Raw genomic sequence first — 17237 nt, forward strand, 5'->3', positions numbered from 1 at the left:
TGTCTGTGTGTGTATGTGTGTGTATATGTGTGTATGTGTGTGTATATGTGTGTATGTGTGTGTGTATGTGTGTGTCTGTGTGTATGTGTGTCTGTGTGTGTCTGTGTGTGTCTGTGTGTGTGTGTGTGTGTCTGTGTGTGTATATGTGTGTATGTGTGTGTGTGCGTGTGTATGTGTGTTAGAGTGTGTGTCTGTGTGTGTCTGTGTGTGTCTGTGTGTGTTTGTGTGTATGTGTGTGTATGTGTGTGTATGTGTGAATGTGTGTGTGTCTGTGTGTATGTGTGTGTGTGCATGTATGTGTGTATGTGTGTGTCTGTGTGTATGTGTGTGCATGTATGTGTGTATGTGTATGTGTGTGTGTCTGTGTGTATGTGTGTCTGTGTGTATGTGTGTCTGTGTGTGTGTGTGTGTGTGTGTATACTCCATCACTCTTCAATCACAAAGGCTCCATTCAGCACCATCTTTTTTTTTTTTTTTTTGCTGAGGTAATTTGGGTGACGTGACTTGCCCAGGGTCCCACAGCCAGGAAGTGTTAGGTATCAGAAGCTAGATTAGAACTCACTTCCTCCTGCCTTCAGGGCCGGTGCTCTATCCACTGCCCCCACTGGCTGCCCCTGCCCCGTCACTTTTCATGAAGGAGATGGAGCAGTCCTGCTGTCCCCAAGCGTGTTTGGCCATAGCCAGGCCGGGGCCCTTGTCCCTCTCTGGGCAGGTGTTCTCCCGTCCCTGTGACCTGTGGCCCCACATCTGTCCTGGAGCCTCTGCCCAGCTCTAGGGATCGGCCCCTGTTCTCTTCCGGCTGCTCCAGCTCCTTCAGCATCTTTCCTCAGGTTCTCCCAGAGTTTCCCCAAAGACAGGATGTCCTCGGCCCCAGCAGAGAGTTGGTGTCCCCATTTCCCTCAGTCCTGGAGTCCTGAAGGAGAAGCATGTTCTAAGTCTGGAGAGAGAGAGAGAGGTCAGGAGACAGCAGCCACCAGAACTGTGGGCGCTGGTAACTGTCCTCGGAGGAGGGTGCTGGCAGAGGGAGAGCCTGGCAGTGCCAGTGGGCCCAGCTCCCCCTCCAGGATCAGTGTGGAAGAAGAAAGGGACAGAGCAGCCAGAGCTGCCAGGGGAGGCCAGGGAGGCTTCAGCCTTGTGGGGGAGTCCGGGCTCAGTGGAAGAACAGCTGGGGAGGAGGCAAAGTAGAGAGAGCAACAAGCCTGGAGAGCTGACAGAGGCATTGCCCGACAGCCGCCAGGCTCGGAGCCCTTACACAGGCTGTGTCCTATGGCCGGCGTGCTCCGCCTGCCCCCTCGGCTTCAGTCCCTCCCCAAGGCTCCCTGTCCGAGGAGCCTTTCCCCCCTCCCCGCACAGACTCCCTCCACGTGGTCCTATCAGGGATCTGCACATTTCATTCTGTCTCTTCTGCCCTTAGGTTGTAAGCTCTTGGAAATCTGGGATGGTCATTTCCCTTTCTTTGTCTCCTCAGAGCTTTGTATCTGATGGGGAGCAGGTACGTCAGGAATGCTGGGTGCCCGCTGCCGGCCCGGTGCCATGAGACCCTGCGGGGTCCCCGGAATGGGCTGTCGTGGCCACCCGGGCCCTCCATGCGGCCCCTCCCCGAGGACCGCCAGTGGGTGCCCCTGCTTCTCCCTGACCCTCGGGCTTTTGGGGGAGTTTCTCCGGGGTCTGTTCATCACTGTTGCACAGATGGGCGGTGCTTGTGCTTCGTTCTCCAGGAGGACCAACGTGACGTCCAACCGTGGCTGACCAGACAATGCCAGGGGTCACAGCTCAGACACACACGTCCCTCTGAACATCTGGGGGCATTCTCTGACTTTGCACATCTGGCATTTCTTCTGAGCCAGTTCGGGTCTGCTTTGCCCACGGAGCGTGGCGCCTTCTCTGAGGAGGGCACGCCAGGCGGGGAGGTCCCGGGCCAGGCTCTCCCATGTCATACAATCGATTCTAACGTTCTTCAGAGAGACCTTGGGAGTGTCCTTGCATTGCTTTTTCTGACCACTTGGTGAGTGACATCACTTCCATAAAAGCCAGTTTTGAGGAACTCATGCCCTTGGGCCGATTATTCCCAGGACTCGGAGCCACTTTTTGTGTTATTTGGAGCCACACAGAACCATCACCTTGTGGTATTCCTGGGGAAGTTCTCTGTCAGGGGGACTGGTGGACTTAGCGATTGTAACAACATGAAAATAGAGCTTGATGTGTTTTACCATCTCATTTTATCCTCAAAACAGCAACAGGAGGTAGGGGCTGTTATACCTGTTTAACAGACAAGAAAGGCTGATTTGTCAAGATTGAAACCATCATAATTGTCTGAGGGCAGATTGGAACTCAGCTCTTCATGCTCCCAGCGCCAGCCTTCTCTCTGGAACACCCGTAGAGGGCACTGTTCCCTGAGGGGACTTTTGAGTTGAGCTGGAGGCCTAAACCTTTGGCACTGACAATGGCTTGTGTGGGGCGAGAGCCTCGAATGCCAGGGCGGTATCACCCAGAGCGGGGGCTTGTAGCCTCTGCCTGGCTGGCAGAGCTGGACAAGAGCTGCCCTCATTATCAGCATGGGGGGCAGAGTTTCAGGGTCCAGGCTGCCCTCAGCAGATCCTGGTCACGGCCCCTTGGGGAGGGGGCGCTGGCTAACAGCGGGGAGCAGCTCTCGGGCAGGGACGGTCAGCAGCTGGCCCCGTCCTCGGGGTTCCCGCCTCCTTTCTAGTGGCTTTGCTTCCCCTCCATGGTGTCCGAGGTCAGTGGCTCGTGGGCCCTGGCAAGTGTCGGGGGGGGGGGGTTGTGAGGGGGGTCACCTTAGACCCACAAGCCTGCTCTCGGGGAGAGCTGCGAGGGCTGAAAGGATGAGAAACCCCAGGACTGGATTATCCAAACCCAGGCCCGAGACTTACAGCACGACCTGCACTAGAACCAGCCCCGGAACTACATGTAACTGACCCTCAGGATGTCCTAGAGCAGCTGGTCTGGAGAATGAGAAGGAAACCTCCCTGTGCGATGCTGGCCAGAGTCTCCAGGAGGACCACGGTCAGCTGCCTGGGGACCCCCAGAACCGGCCACTGTGGGGGCAGATAGTCCCCGGGGTCATGGAGGGTCATCTTCCCTGCCAGAGCCTTATGGAAGGACTCAGACTTTGCCAACGCCTTTGGGTAGGACGCCTTCTTGTGATGAGATGTTTCACAGGGACAGTCTGGCTCCCAGTCGGTGTCGGAGTCATGGAGAGGACGCCCTGTCTGGGACCCTTCCCAATGGGAACTCGCCTGGCCACCCCGGGCTCCCCCAGCCGCTAATTCTAGAGCCGGGGCTCCCCTGATCTGCTGACGATTTCTAGAACTCTCCCGACCTCTCTGGGCTCCCTTTATAAGGTTTTGCCTCTTCTTGGAGCTTTTTTTATTAAATCTCTTTGTAGAATTATGTGGGCGTGTCACTTGGTAGGAGCTAATGGGAACCTCAAAGAGCCTTCACTCTACAAAGGCCTGGCCTTGGCAGCCTCAGGGAGCCAGGGCCCCTCAGCCCCCTCCACCGCCACAGCCCGAAGGCTCAGCTAAAGCCTGCCCTGGAGTCAGTGCTCTGGGAAGTAGCTTGGGAAGGGGCAAAATGCTGGTCAGGGGAGACAAATGCTCCATTTCTGGGACTTTCTCTCAGTGGGCTCTTGGGCAAGTCCTGGTCACCGGCTTCTGAGCCTGAGACAGAGAAAGAGGAAGCACAACCTCGGGCCCTTTAGCAGCTGGGGCTGTATCAGAAGTCGGGGCCAGCAGGGGGGCGGGGCTGGGCTGGCAGTGGGGTTTTTGTCCCACTTCCCCACTGAATGTATCACTGTGTAAACCATCACTATCACCTGTCCCACAGTAGTAATCGGCCTCGTCCTCAGGCTGGATGTTGCTGATGGACAAGTAGCGATTGGCCCCAGAGCTGGAGCCCGAGAAGCGGTCGGGGACCCCCTCGCCCTTCTCTACATCTCCATCACTGTCGACATACATGAGGTACCGAGGGGCCTTTCCCGGGATCTGCTGGTGCCAATCAATAGTGTACCCTCTGTGCTGACTGTCCAGGGTGCAGGAGAGTCTGGCCGTGGCTCCCAGGGACACAGACATGGAGGGAGCCTGAGTCAGCACAGGCTGGGAGAAGGAACCTGGAAGCACAGACAGACATTAACGTCCCAGCACAGGAGGGAGGGGGGAGGTGCTGGGAGACCCTCACAGGGGACCCCGGGACAGGGGGGAGGGAGCAGGACAAGCAGGGTCAGCCCTGACCTGAGCAGCAGGTGAGCAGGAGGAGGCAGACAAGAGGCCAGGCCATGGTGCAGGGGACCCCGAGAGCTCTGCTCCCCAGAGAGAACCAGCTGGGTCCGGGCTCTGCCAGGCCCCTCTTATCCTCTCCCTGGGAGCCTGGGATGGGGCTGGGAGGGGGCGGGGCTGGATGCAAATCTGGGCCTTCTGAAGCATCCCTGGGCCCTAAATGTGGGGTCCCAGGTCCCATGGGGAAGGCGCGTCTCCCAGGGGGAGGGGATGGAGCAGTGAAAGCCCTTGCCCAGCCCAGCTGAGATGTCGCTCATGAGGGATCCCAGGGGTCAGAGCAGCCACAGACACAGGCAGCTGGGCTCATCCCCCCTGAGACCCCCAGGCTCCTCCTGCCCCCTTTGCCTGCCCAGAGACAGTCCCACAGTGTCCCCTAGTGGCTGCAGGCCCCAGGTCACCCACAGCCCTGTCCCGCCCTTTTAAGTAAAGCTCAGGGGCCTCAGAGCAAGAAGATTCTTGGTAATAGTCACCAGTTCCACAAGGGGGAGTCTGTGCAGAGGACAATGGGATGATAACATTGTGTGTGTGTGTTATGTGTGAATCTGTGTTTGGTGTGTGTGTATGTGTATGTGTGTGTGTGTATGTGTGTGTGTTTGTGTGTCTCTCTGTGTGTGTATGAGTGTGTGTGTGTATATGTGTGTGTATGTGTGTGTATGAGTGTGTGTGTGTATGTGTGTATGTGAGTGTGTGTGTGTATGTGTGTGAGAGTGTGTGTTTGTGTGTGTGTGTGTGTGTATACTCCATCACTCTTCAATCACAAATGCTCCATTCAGCACCATCATTTTTTTTTGCTGAGGTAATTTGGATGACGTGACTTGCCCAGGGTCCCACAGCCAGGAAGTGTTAGGTATCAGAAGCTAGATTAGAACTCACTTCCTCCTGCCTTCAGGGCTGCTGCTCTATCCACTGCCCCCACTGGCTGCCCCTGCCCCGTCACTTTTCAGGAATGAAGGATATGGAGCAGTCCTGCTGTCCCCAAGCGTGTTTGGCCATAGCCACGCCGGGGCCCTTGTCCCTCTCTGGGCAGCTGTTCACCCGTCCCTGTGACCTGTGGCCCCACATCTGTCCTGGAGCCTCTGCCCAGCTCTGGAGATCGGCCCCTGTTCTCTTCTGGCCTCTCCAGCTCCTTCAGCATCTTTCCTCAGGTTCTCCCAGACTTTCCCCAAAGACAGAATGTCCTCGGCCGCAGCAGAGAGTTCGTGTCCCCAGGTCCCTCAGGCCTGGCAGGTGACGGGGCCACAAGGAGACTTGAGACGCAAGTGCAAGTGGGGAGACTCCCTGGGACAGACCCCCCTAAAGAAGCCTTTATCCTCCCCCTCGGCCAGAGGAGCACAGACAAGGAATGATGGACACACGTGGGTAGTGCTTAGTGTGGGGGCTCCACGCTGAGGGCGGGGACCCCAATGAGCAGCTCAGACAGCCCCAACCTCAAGGGCTCCCGTTCTCCTGGAAATTTTGGCTGCAGATCACATGAAAAACCTCCACTGCTCGATGCGGCTGTCTGCCTTTTGGGGACGCTGCTGAGCACTGGTTGCTGGTGGTGCTGAGGAAGATGGGTCATTTCTCCGAAGGGATTTCTCCCCAGGGATGGCAGTCAGGCTTTGGCTGGCAGGAAGTCTGGAGGCTCATGAAGCGCCGCTATTCCCAAAGTCCCCGAGTCCAGGGTCCCGTGAGAGTCTGTGAGGAGATGGTGGTCAGTGCTGGGGCTGTCCTTTGATTTGCCGGCACTCCATGTTGTCTCTCCCTCCGATGTCTTTGATGCTTAAAATTTCAAAGATAAAACTTCATATGGATTAATAAATTATCAAGTACATCTTGAATCTTGGTTTCGGTATATTTGTCCACTGTACTATTTTTGTTCGATGCCCAATCATTCCAAGGGATACGAAAACAGGAAAATGACTTGACTGTTAAAACATGCGCCTAGACCAATAATATTTAGGAGGACAGAACATGGCAGGTAAAGTGAATAATTTTGATTACATTTTTGCACAAACAAAATTAATGCAATTAAAGTTAGAAGGAAAGCAGAAACCTGCAGAGCATATTTTTACAGCATGTTTCTCTGATAAAGAGCTTATTTTTCAAATATATAATCAAAATTTTTAAGAATACAAATCAAATTTATAAAAATAAAAGTCATTCCCCAATTGACAAATTCTTCAAGAAGATGAACAGGTGACTTTCTGAAGAAGAAATTAAAGCTATCTATAGTCACTTGAAAAAAATGGTCTAACAACTGAACAGAGAAATGCAAAGTAGAACAACTCTGAGGAACCCTTCACACCTATCAGAATTGCTAATATCACAGAAAATAAGAATGACAAGTATGGGAGAGTATATGGGAAATTGGGTACACTAATGTAGTCCTGGTAGAAATGTGAAGCAGTTCAAACATTCTAGAAAGCCATTTGGAACTCTGTCCAAAGGGCTTCAGAACTACGAATACCCTTGTTCCAGAATACCAGTGACTAGGTCTATATCTCAAAGAGATTTTAAAGAGGGGAAAAATTGTATGTGTACAAAAATATTTATACCAATTTTTTTTTTTGTGGTGGCAAAGAATTGGAAATTGAGATGTCCACCAATTCAAGAACAGTTGGACGAGCTGAGGCAGATGATTGCAATGGAATACTATTGTGCAATAAGAAATGGCGAGCATGAAGATTTCAGAAAAACATGAAAACCGTGTTATACAAACTGATTTAAAGTCATTTGAGCAGAACCAGACTATGTTGTACATAGTGACAGCAATGTTACAATGATCAATGATGAATGACTTAGCTATTCCCAGCAGTGTGGTGATCCAAGAAAATCCCAAACGTGTCATGATGAAACATTCTATCTCCAGAGAAAGAACTGATGGAGTCTTAATGCAGGTCAAAGCAGATATTTTTATCTTTTTTTCTTTTCATAAGAAATCTGGTCTGTGTTTCCTTTCACAACATGATTAATATAGAAATGTTTTATGTGTTTTCACATATTGGGCCTGTAACAATTTGCTTTCCATTTCAGGGAATGGGGAAGAAAAAGAGAAAGGGAAAGAATTTGGAACTCAAACATTTAAATAATGGATGTGATAAATTGTTTTTCATGAAATTGGGAAGAAAATGAAAAATTATTCCAAAAAAAGAATCAATCTAAGCATTTTTCATAAAAAGTAAAGTAAAATCGTATTGGTAGGTAATGAGAGTTCCCATGTCTTCAGTCTATTTCTTATGCCCTCATAGTTTGTCATCTTTGGACATTAGGACCATCTGCATGGGAACCTTTCTAGCAAGAGACAATGGAATGCCTTTTTGTTTTGTTCCAAAGGTCCTTGCCATCTTGGGTACTGTAACATAAAGAGATCCAATGCTCTTTTGTTCTCTCTGATAAATCAATGATCATGACAGCTTGTGTGGTGAGTCTGGGGAATTTCTGAGATTCAGAGGAACAGTTGCATCCCATTAGTTCTGATTGGTAAAGCAATTAGTGGTATCTCCAGAACCCAGAAACTGGCATTTCTGGCTTCCTGGGAGGTCATCACAGCTACCAAAGCTGTCTCCAGCCACACAAATTCCTCATCCTGTAGGTTGCCTTCAATACACACCTTTCCTTTGTCATTCTCAGTTCTCCCCACATTCCCCACCTTGATATGGAAATGTGTTGGAGTTGAACATTGAGGCTGCTATTAATACTACTTTTATGTTGATTGCTATCTTGTTCTCATCATGTATGATGGGGTTCACAGAGAATCCATCTGAAGATAAATTTCTATCTTATTATTCTTTTACATTTAATTTTTTTGTGGGAGAAACACGACTGCCTTTTTGTAATTGAATAAAAAATGAGGATATCAGCTTATCTGATGTAGATTCAAGGAAATGTCACTGAAACAAATCCAGGAGGTCACAGGATGACTGAGATGTCAAGTAACTCATCCAGTCTCCACACTTTTAATTGTTTATATTGTTTTCTCTTTTGTAAAAATAATTTTTGTGTATTTTTCTGTTTCTTATATCACCACAGTATTTTACATATATTTCCCTATTCCCCTTTCCCTGCCTGAGAGCCCTTTCATATCACAAATAGCGTTTTTTAAGAAGTGAAAAAATCCAGCACAACTTATGAATACCTTAAAACTGTCTGAGAACATGTGCAATGAGGGAGACCTCCAGGAAGGGGTGGACTAGGTATATCTTGCCTTATCTCTTCATTCAGGTCCCACTTGACCTCCATCGTTTGGTTACATTTGTTTTTGATTCTTTGGCTCAGTTCTTCTCATTTACATTGTTGCCATCATTGTGCATATTGTTTTTGTGGCTCTGATTGCTTCATTTTGCTACATTTGCTTTTGATTCTTTGGTTCAGTTCTTTTCATTTACATTGTTGCCATCATTGTGCAGATTGTTTTTGTGGCTCTGATTACTTCACTCTGTATCTGATCATATAAGTCTTTCCATAATTCTTTGTTGTTCACCCACATTTCTTCCAGTGCACTAGTGTTCTGTTCCATTAGTATACTACAATTGGTCTGGCCATTTTTTCATTGTTCGGTATCTACTTTATTTCAAATATTTAACTCTCTCAGAAAGTGTGGATATCAACATTTTGGAGTCTCTGGGGACACTTTTCTTATCAAAGACCTTTTCAGGCCAGAATGATGGACTGAACGTGGGAGGGGAGAGGTTGATTATGATTATTACCCCTTTTATTGCTGTTGTGATTGCCAGACTAGGCTCCTGCTGCAGCTGGAAGGCCATGTGATTCCTCTCTAAATGGGAAACATCTTCCTCTTGGCTTTCTCTTCCTCACCTCATTGTCCATGTGAGGCTCCTCTGATGTAGCTCATCAACTTCACTCTCTCCAGGACAGATGGGTCTCAAGTTCTGAGACATCCCTCTGGCCTCCATTCCCTTGTCCCACAATCACTTTTTTTCTCACATACTCCCAACAAGGCCCTTTACACTCCCTTCTACTCTGGAAGCCTCCCTTAAGGGAATCAAGGCAGACCTTGTCACAGTTGCAACGGTGACATTTTCATATTTGAAGACAAAGGGGAATGGACTGAGTGTGGTCTCTCATTTACAATCTGAGATCAAACCCAGGATGCAGCAGCATGAACAGAGCTCTGGGCGGGCCTGAAGTTCTTGGTAGTGCTTGGCCCAGCCTGGCTGAGATGTTCCATCTGAGTGATTATAGCAAGCAGCCCCAGCCCCAGCCAGCTGGACTGATCCCCAGCTGAGATCTTTGGGCTCCTCATGATCCCCTGCCTGTCCTAGACCAGCCCCTCAATGCCCCTGTTGGCTCTAGGATCCTCATCTGGCTCCATCTTGGAGGCAAACCTCAGGAGCCTCAGCAAATGAAGGAGGCCCCTAATAACTGCTCTGTTCCCCCTCCCAAAGGCAGAACCAGCCCTTGAGCTGCAGGTTAAGGGTCCCAGACCCTACTGCTCATCAGTCCCCTCATCTGGCCTGGGGCTTTGCCCCCACCCCCCTCAGCCAGCAGAGAGGGAGCCATGAGGGCCTCCAGAATCTGAAGTCTTTGCCTCTCACCTGGCAGGCTTCCACATGTCCTGGACCCCAGAATCTCCCCAGAGCCCGGCCTTCCCTTCCTGGTCACAGCCTGATAGTGCCCCAGGGCTTCCTGGAAACCTGGGGTTCCTTCTTCTAGGGATTCCTCCTTTATCCCTAGGCCAAGCCAGCCTTCTCTCAGATCATCGTGGAGCACAAAGAGCTCTTTTGCCTGAGCTCCTAGGCCTGCTTGGATCCCTATCCACACACTCTCAGAACTCACTGTGTCCTGCATGTTCAGCCAATCAATGAACCAATGAGCCATCCCTTCAGCCTCTCCTTTGTACAAACATCAGGAATACCAAGACAACAGCCAAGGCATCCCTGCCTCAAAGAAGCTGCCCCGGAGGGGGCAGCGGGGAGGAAGGGGGTAAGGCAAAGTGTGAGAGGGGTACCTGTTGGAATACACAGGAGCTACCTGACAATGGTTGCTGGAGATCCAAACCAAATCTGCAGAATGGATCTCCTCATGTGAGAGAATGATACAAGGAGCCTGAGAGACCTTTGTGTTGTCTGACCTCCCTCCTCTTCCCTCTGCCTCCAATTTAGCTCGTTCCCAGTCCCCAACACCTGTGTCAGCAAAGGCTGCCCTGCAACTCCTTCATATGCTGTGATCCACAGCTGGGGAGGCTCCCGGAGAACTGACCTGTCTCTTAACAGGTACCCTTCATGCTGATAGGTGTAATGGGGGCTTAGCTCACTTCCTGACAGACACTTGGACATCACCAGGGGATTCTGTAGCATGTCACAGCCCCCTGTGCATTGCAAGGGGGGATACAGGAGCATGGCCATTGTGTCTGGCTGAAACCATCCCCATGAGCTAGACCAGGGGTCCTCAAACTACAGCCCATGGGCCAGATGCAGCCCTCTGAGGACATTTATGTGGCCCGCCGGGTTATGGCAAAATCATCCTGGAAGTGATGTTCGACCTAAACTCACGTTAGCAACGCACACTTCCGGCACTGGGCGGAGACAGAGTGTGAGATGATACCGAGGTGAGGTGAGTTCCCAGGCTGGGGTGTGTGGTGTGGGGAAGGGAGAGAGATGCAGAAGATGGAGAACTGATGGTTCCCGGCCTTGTACAGTAACAGCAGCCACCACAAGAGACAGGCACAGGGGATGTAGAGTGCATGCTGCGCATATCACGGCCGCTGCAGGGGGAATTCAATGCAGCCGTGAAGGTCGGAAGCAGGAGCACAAAGAACAGAAGAGAGATTGCGGGAAATGGAGGCATCACAGAGCAGAGGCAGCTTGGAGGAAGTTGGGCATTGCAGTCTGTATATCTCTGTGTGGGCAAAATTATCACTGGCATATTGTTTTTGTAGCACTATATGTATATATTGGTATTTTACTAATAGCAATTTGGAATCCCTTGGAAATAATGATGTCAAGAAGAAGAAAAATTGACTCAGAGTGTAGGAAATTCAAAGAACAGTGGACTTATGATTACTTTTTCATGCAGTACAAGGAGAGAGCTGGATGTCTGATATGTCAGAATATAGTGTCTGTGTTCAAAGAATATAATTTGTGTGGACACTATGAAACTCAGCATAAAGATAAATATGATTGTTTGGTTGGAGAAGTGTGAAAAGATAAAATATTAAAACTGAAAAATACATTGACAACTCAGCAAAATACTTTTGTGAAGCAGAAGCAGCTAAATATTTCATCATTGTGAGCAAGTTTTCAAATTGCCAAGCTAATACTGTTGAGGTCTAGCTTTGGGGTACCTAAATGAAATTAGGGTTAAGGTCTAGTGGCAGGTGTGGGGTACAGATTCGGCGCAAGGGGGTCTAGTAGCAGCGCGAGTTCCCAATAAAAGCATTTATTGGCCCAGAGAGCTAGATTGATAAAAGAGGTTTATTATTGGGTAAGCAAAGTTAAAGTATGGGCGAAGGTAGAGATAAGGAGGGCACTGGACAGAGGGTCCAGTGGACAGAGGGTCCTCACATGGTAGCCATGTTTGGAATCTCTGCAAAGAGGGGTTCCCAACGTGGCCTTTTTATAATAGGAGACTTAGCTTGAGGGGTTTTTGGGTGTAGCCCCAAAGTTGGCTCATATCCGGGTGGGGCTGGGAACAGGTCAGATCTTCTATTGGAATTCAAAGGGACCAGGATTTGTGAGTTAAAGGGCAATTTACATTATTAACTAGGAGAGGGTGGGAATCTAGAAAGGAAGCTTTCCCGCATCATTACCACACACTGGCAGGCCATTCTTGGAGGGAGAATTTGTTAAAGAATGCCTTCTTCCTGTTGCCAAAGAGATGTGTCCAGAGAAGGCCGATTTATTAAGTGCAGTGAGTCTTTCAGGACCTACAATTAGACGTTGGATTGAAGAAATGGGAGACAATCTGCATCAGCATTTGAAAAACTCCACAAAAAAATTCACATTTTTCCTTGACACTTGACGAAGCAATGATGTTCATGATTCTGCACAACTTCTACTTTTTATTCTTGGGAGGAATGATTATGTTGAAGTCATCGAAGAGCATGCTGCACTACAAAGCATCAAAGGAACAACTACAGGAGAGGATATCTATGAAAAGTTTTGCCAAACTATGAATGGTTTGGAGCTGGACTGGGCTAAACTAGTCAGCGTGACAACTGATGGTGCTCCTAATATGGTGGGGTCTCAGAAAGGAGTAATTGCTCGCATTAACCAAGAGATGGACAAACATAACCATTCTCATCCAATAGTCATACACGGCCTCATCCACCAACAAGCGCTGTGTAGTAAAATCACTGAAGTGGGACTCTGTTATGAAAATTGTGGTATCTTGTGTTAACTTCGTTAGACTTTCATGGACTTCATAGAGCACTAAATCACAGACAATTTCAGGAATTCTGTCTGAGCTAAATGTTGAGTATGAAGATGTTCTATATCACACAGAAGTCCATTGGCTGAGTCGAGGGAGAGTTTTGAAACATTTCTATGATTTACGTCCACAGATTACAACTTTTCTGCTTTCAAAAAACAAAGAAGTACCAGAGCTCAATGATGCAGAATGGAAATGGCATCTTGCCTTTCTGACAAATGTAACAGAGCTACTCAACAATTTCAATATGCAACTTCAAGGAAAGGGGAAGCTCCTCTGTGATATGCAATCACATGTCAAAGCATTTGAAGTAAAATTAGGCCTCCTCATCAAACAAGTGAAGGAGGAAAACTTCTGCCATCTCCCCACAACTCAAAATCTGTTAACAGAAAACCGCTGATTGCATTCCCAAACAAAACATGTGTGGATTCACTGGAAAAAGTGCAAAAGGAGTTCCAATTTAGATTTAAAGAGCTTTTTCTCCATGAACAGAACATACAGCTTTTCCATAACCCATTTTCTATTGACATTGAAAATATGGATACAATTTACCAAATGGAACTGGCTGAACTGCAGAAATGAGACTTTCTGAAAGACACATTCAAGTCAAGTGGCCTTCATAATTTCTATGCATCTCTCCCCTCTGAGACATATCCTCATCTCAGGAACCATGCACTCAAAATGGCAACCATCTTTGGCAGCACTTATGTCTGTGAACAGACTTTTTCTAGAATGAAACATTTGAAATCTCCAACCAGATCAAGACTAACGGATGCACACAAGCATCACTTGTTACCACTAGCAGTGACAAATATGGAACCAGACATTGACCTTCTCATTAGCCAAAAGCAGGCCCATAGTTCCCATTGAAATACTGGTAAGTTTGTTGATTTAACTTTACTTCATTTTAAATATTGTATTTGTTCCCGTTTTGCTTCTTCACTTCAAAATAAGACATGCAGCGTGTATAGGAATTTGTTCATAGTTTTTGTTTTTACTATAGTCCAGCCCTCCAACAGTCTGAGGGACAGTGAACTGGCCCCCTATTTAAAAAGTTTGAGGACCTCTAGGCAAGACCCTCCTCCCACAAGGACCAGTGCATGTGGAATGATCAGGGCCACTTCTTTTATGGGCCAGAACTCTGAACTTGAAACAAAGGATTCTTACAAGGTACTAAGCCAATGGAATTGATAGAGACAATAGTTAATGTAATTTAGCATGATTCACTATGATTGATTTAATCCTACAAGGAGATGTTATGGACCAGAACTTGAAAACTCCCAAACTCAGGCTTCTTGGTTAAAAGCTCACTATTTGGCAAAAACTGCTGGGAAAAGTCAAAAAGAGTATTGCAGAAACAAGGCATGGATCAGAGATTCACATCCCATACCAAGATAAAGTCAAAATGGATTCCTGATTTAGACCTAAAAGATTCTACTCAAAGTAAATAAGAAGGGGGGGAAGTGCTGGTCATGGGGAGACAAATGATCCATTTCTGAGATTTATTTCACTGTGCTCTTGGGCAAGTCTTGGACACGGGGCTCTGAGCCTAAGACAGAGAAACAGGAAGCACAACCTCAGGGCCCTTTAGCAGCTGGGGCTGCGCCAGAAGTCTGGGCCAGCTGTGGGGCGGGGGCTGGGCTGGCAGGGGGGTTTTTGTCCCACTTCCCCGCTGAATGTAGCACTGTGGTAACCATAGTTATCACCACTCTTATAATTTGCCCCACAGTAATAATCGGTCTCGTCCTCGGGCTGGATGTTACTGATGGACAAGTAGCGATTGGTCCCAGAGCTGGAGCCCGAGAAGCGGTCGGGGACCCCCTCGCCCTTGCTCACACTTCCATCACTGTTCACTTTCATGACAAATCTGGGGGCTTTTCCTGGGCTCTGCTGGTACCAATGAATATAGAAGTTGCTGTGCTGACTGCTGAGGGTGCAGGTGAGTCTGGCCGTGGCTCCCAGGGACACAGACATGGAGGGAGCCTGAGTCAGCACAGGCTGGGAGAAGGAACCTGGAAGCACAGACAGACATTAATGTCCCAGCACAGGAGGGAGGGGGGAGGTGCTGGGAGACCCTCACAGGGGACCCCGGGACAGGGAGGAGGGAGCAGGACAAGCAGGGTCAGCCCTGACCTGAGCAGCAGGTGAGCAGGAGGAGGCAGACGAGAGGCCAGGCCATGGTGCAGGGGACCCCGAGAGCTCTGCTCCCCAGAGAGAAGCAGCTGGGTCCGGGCTCTGCCAGGCCCCTCTTATCCTCTCCCTGGGAGCCCGGGATGGGGCTGGGAGGGGGCGGGGCTGGATGCAAATCTAGATTTTTAAACCACACCCTGAGTCCTAAATGTGGGGTCCCAGGTCCCACGGGGAAGGCGCATCTCCCAGGGGGAGGGGATGGAGCAGTGAAAGCCCTTGCCCAGCCCAGCTGAGATGTCGCTCGTGAGGGATCCCGGGGTCAGAGCAGCCACAGACACAGGCAGCTGGGCTCATCCCCCCTGAGACTCCCAGGCTCCTCCTGCCCCCTTTGCCTGCCCAGAGACAGTCCCACAGTGTCCCCTAGTGGCTACAGGCCCTCGAGTCACCCACAGCCCTGTCCCGCCCTTTTAAGCAAAGCTCAGGGGCCTCAGAGCAAGAAGATTCTTGGTAATAGTCACCAGTTCCACAAGGGGGGGTCTGTGCAGCGGACAATGGGATGATAATATTTTGTGTGTGTTATGTGTGAATCTGTGTTTGGTGTGTGGGGGTGTGTGTCTCAGTGTGTGTGTGTCTGTGTGTGTGTGTGTGTGTGTCTGTGTGTGTGTGTGTGTGTCTGTGTGTGTCTGTGTGTGTGTGTGTCTGTGTGTGTGTGTGTGTGTGTGTGTGTGTGTGTGTCTGTGTGTGTGTGTGTGTGTGTGTGTGTGTGTGTGTGTGTGTATACTCCATCACTCTTCAATCACAAAGGCTCCATTCAGCACCATCATTTTTTTTTTTTTTTTTTTTTGCTGAGGTAATTTGAGTGAAGTGACTTGCCCAGGGTCCCACAGCCAGGAAGTGTTAGGTATCAGAAGCTAGATTAGAACTCACTTCCTCCTGCCTTCAGGACTGCTGCTCTATCCACTGCCCCCACTGGCTGCCCCTGCCCCGTCACTTTTCAGGAATGAAGGAGATGGAGCAGTCCTGCTGTCCCCAAGCGTGTTTGGCCATAGCCAGGCCGGGGCCCTTGTCCCTCTCTGGGCAGGTGTTCACCCGTCCCTGTGACCTGTGGCCCCACATCTGTCCTGGAGCCTCTGCCCAGCTCTAGGGATCGGCCCCTGTTCTCTTCCGGCTGCTCCAGCTCCTTCAGCATCTTTCCTCAGGTTCTCCCAGACTTTCCCCAAAGACAGGATGTCCTCGGCCCCAGCAGAGAGTTTGTTTCCCCAATTCCCTCAGTCCTGGCAGGTGACGGGGCCGCAAGGAGACTGGGGACACAAGTGCAAGCGGGGAGACTCCCCGGGACAGAGCCCCCTAAAGAAGCCTTTATCCTCCCCCTCGGCCAGAGGAGCGCAGACAAGGAATGATGGACACACGCGGGCAGTGCTTAGTGTGGGGGCTCCACGCTGAGGGCGGGGACCCCAATGAGCGGCGCAGACAGCCCCAACCTCAAGAGGCTCCCATTCTCCTGGAAATTTCCGCTGCAGATCACATGGAAAACTTCTGCCGCCTGAGGGAGCAGCAGCTTATTGCTTCTGTCTCTGTCTCTGTCTCTGTCTCTGTCTTTCTGACCCTCCCTCTTTCCCATCACCACTTAGAGTGACAAAATCCTGTCACTTCCGGGTCAGAACTCTCCCCCAGAGCTTGTTTTTTGGGACCAGTCTCCCCTTTCCCAGATTTCTGAAGCTGTGACTGCAGCACCTGCAGGAGCTACTCATGCCTTGTAACTTTTTGACTTTAGGCTGGGAACAGGTTTGGGTTCAAAGCCTTTGTACAAACAAAACTAATGCAAACAAGATTAGAAGGGAAGCAACAAACTGGGAAAACATCTTTACAGTTAAAGGTTCTGATAAAGGCCTCATTTCCAAACTATATAGAGAACTGACTCAAATTTATAAGAAATCAAGCCATTCTCCAATTGATAAATGGTCAAAGGATATGAACATTTTTCAGAGGATGAAATTGAAACTATTTCCACTCATATGAAAGAGTGTTCCGAATCATTATTGATCAGAGAAATGCAAATTAAGACAACTCTGAGATACCACTACACACCTGTCAGATTGGCTAAGATGACAGGAAAAAATAATGATGAATGTTGGAGGGGATGCGGGAAAACTAGGACACTGATGCATTGTTGGTGGAGCTGTGAACGAATCCAACCATTCTGGAGAGCAATCTGGAATTATGCCCCAAAAGTTATCAAACTGTGCAAACCCTTTGATTCAGCAGTGCTGCTACTGGGCTTATATCCCAAAGAAATACTAAAGAAGGGAAAGGGACCTGTATGTGCCAAACTGTTTGTGGCGGCCCTGTTTGTAGTGGCCAGAAACTGGAAAATGAATGGATGCCCATCCATTGGAGAATGGCTGAATAAATTGTGGTATATGAATGTTATGGAATATTATT

At 49.2% G+C, this 17237-nt stretch overlaps 3 gene segments (V, D, J or C); all 3 read right to left on the reverse strand.

The window, feature by feature from the left end:
* The window catches only part of LOC127545825 (immunoglobulin lambda variable 4-69-like), a 42083-nt gene that overhangs the window by 17549 nt on the left and 7297 nt on the right, over positions 1–17237 (reverse strand).
* LOC127549138 (immunoglobulin lambda variable 4-69-like) lies at positions 3639–4395 on the reverse strand. The segment is given in 2 exon segments: positions 3639–4129; positions 4251–4395. Coding segments are annotated over 2 exon segments (537 nt in total).
* Positions 14238–17237, reverse strand: part of LOC127545826 (immunoglobulin lambda variable 4-69-like) — a 48023-nt gene continuing 45023 nt past the window's right edge. The window contains 1 exon segment of the V gene segment in view: positions 14238–14677. Coding sequence covers positions 14253–14677 — 425 coding nt within the window.

This window comes from Antechinus flavipes, chromosome 1 (assembly GCF_016432865.1).
Source record: "Antechinus flavipes isolate AdamAnt ecotype Samford, QLD, Australia chromosome 1, AdamAnt_v2, whole genome shotgun sequence".
NCBI lineage: Eukaryota > Metazoa > Chordata > Mammalia > Dasyuromorphia > Dasyuridae > Antechinus > Antechinus flavipes.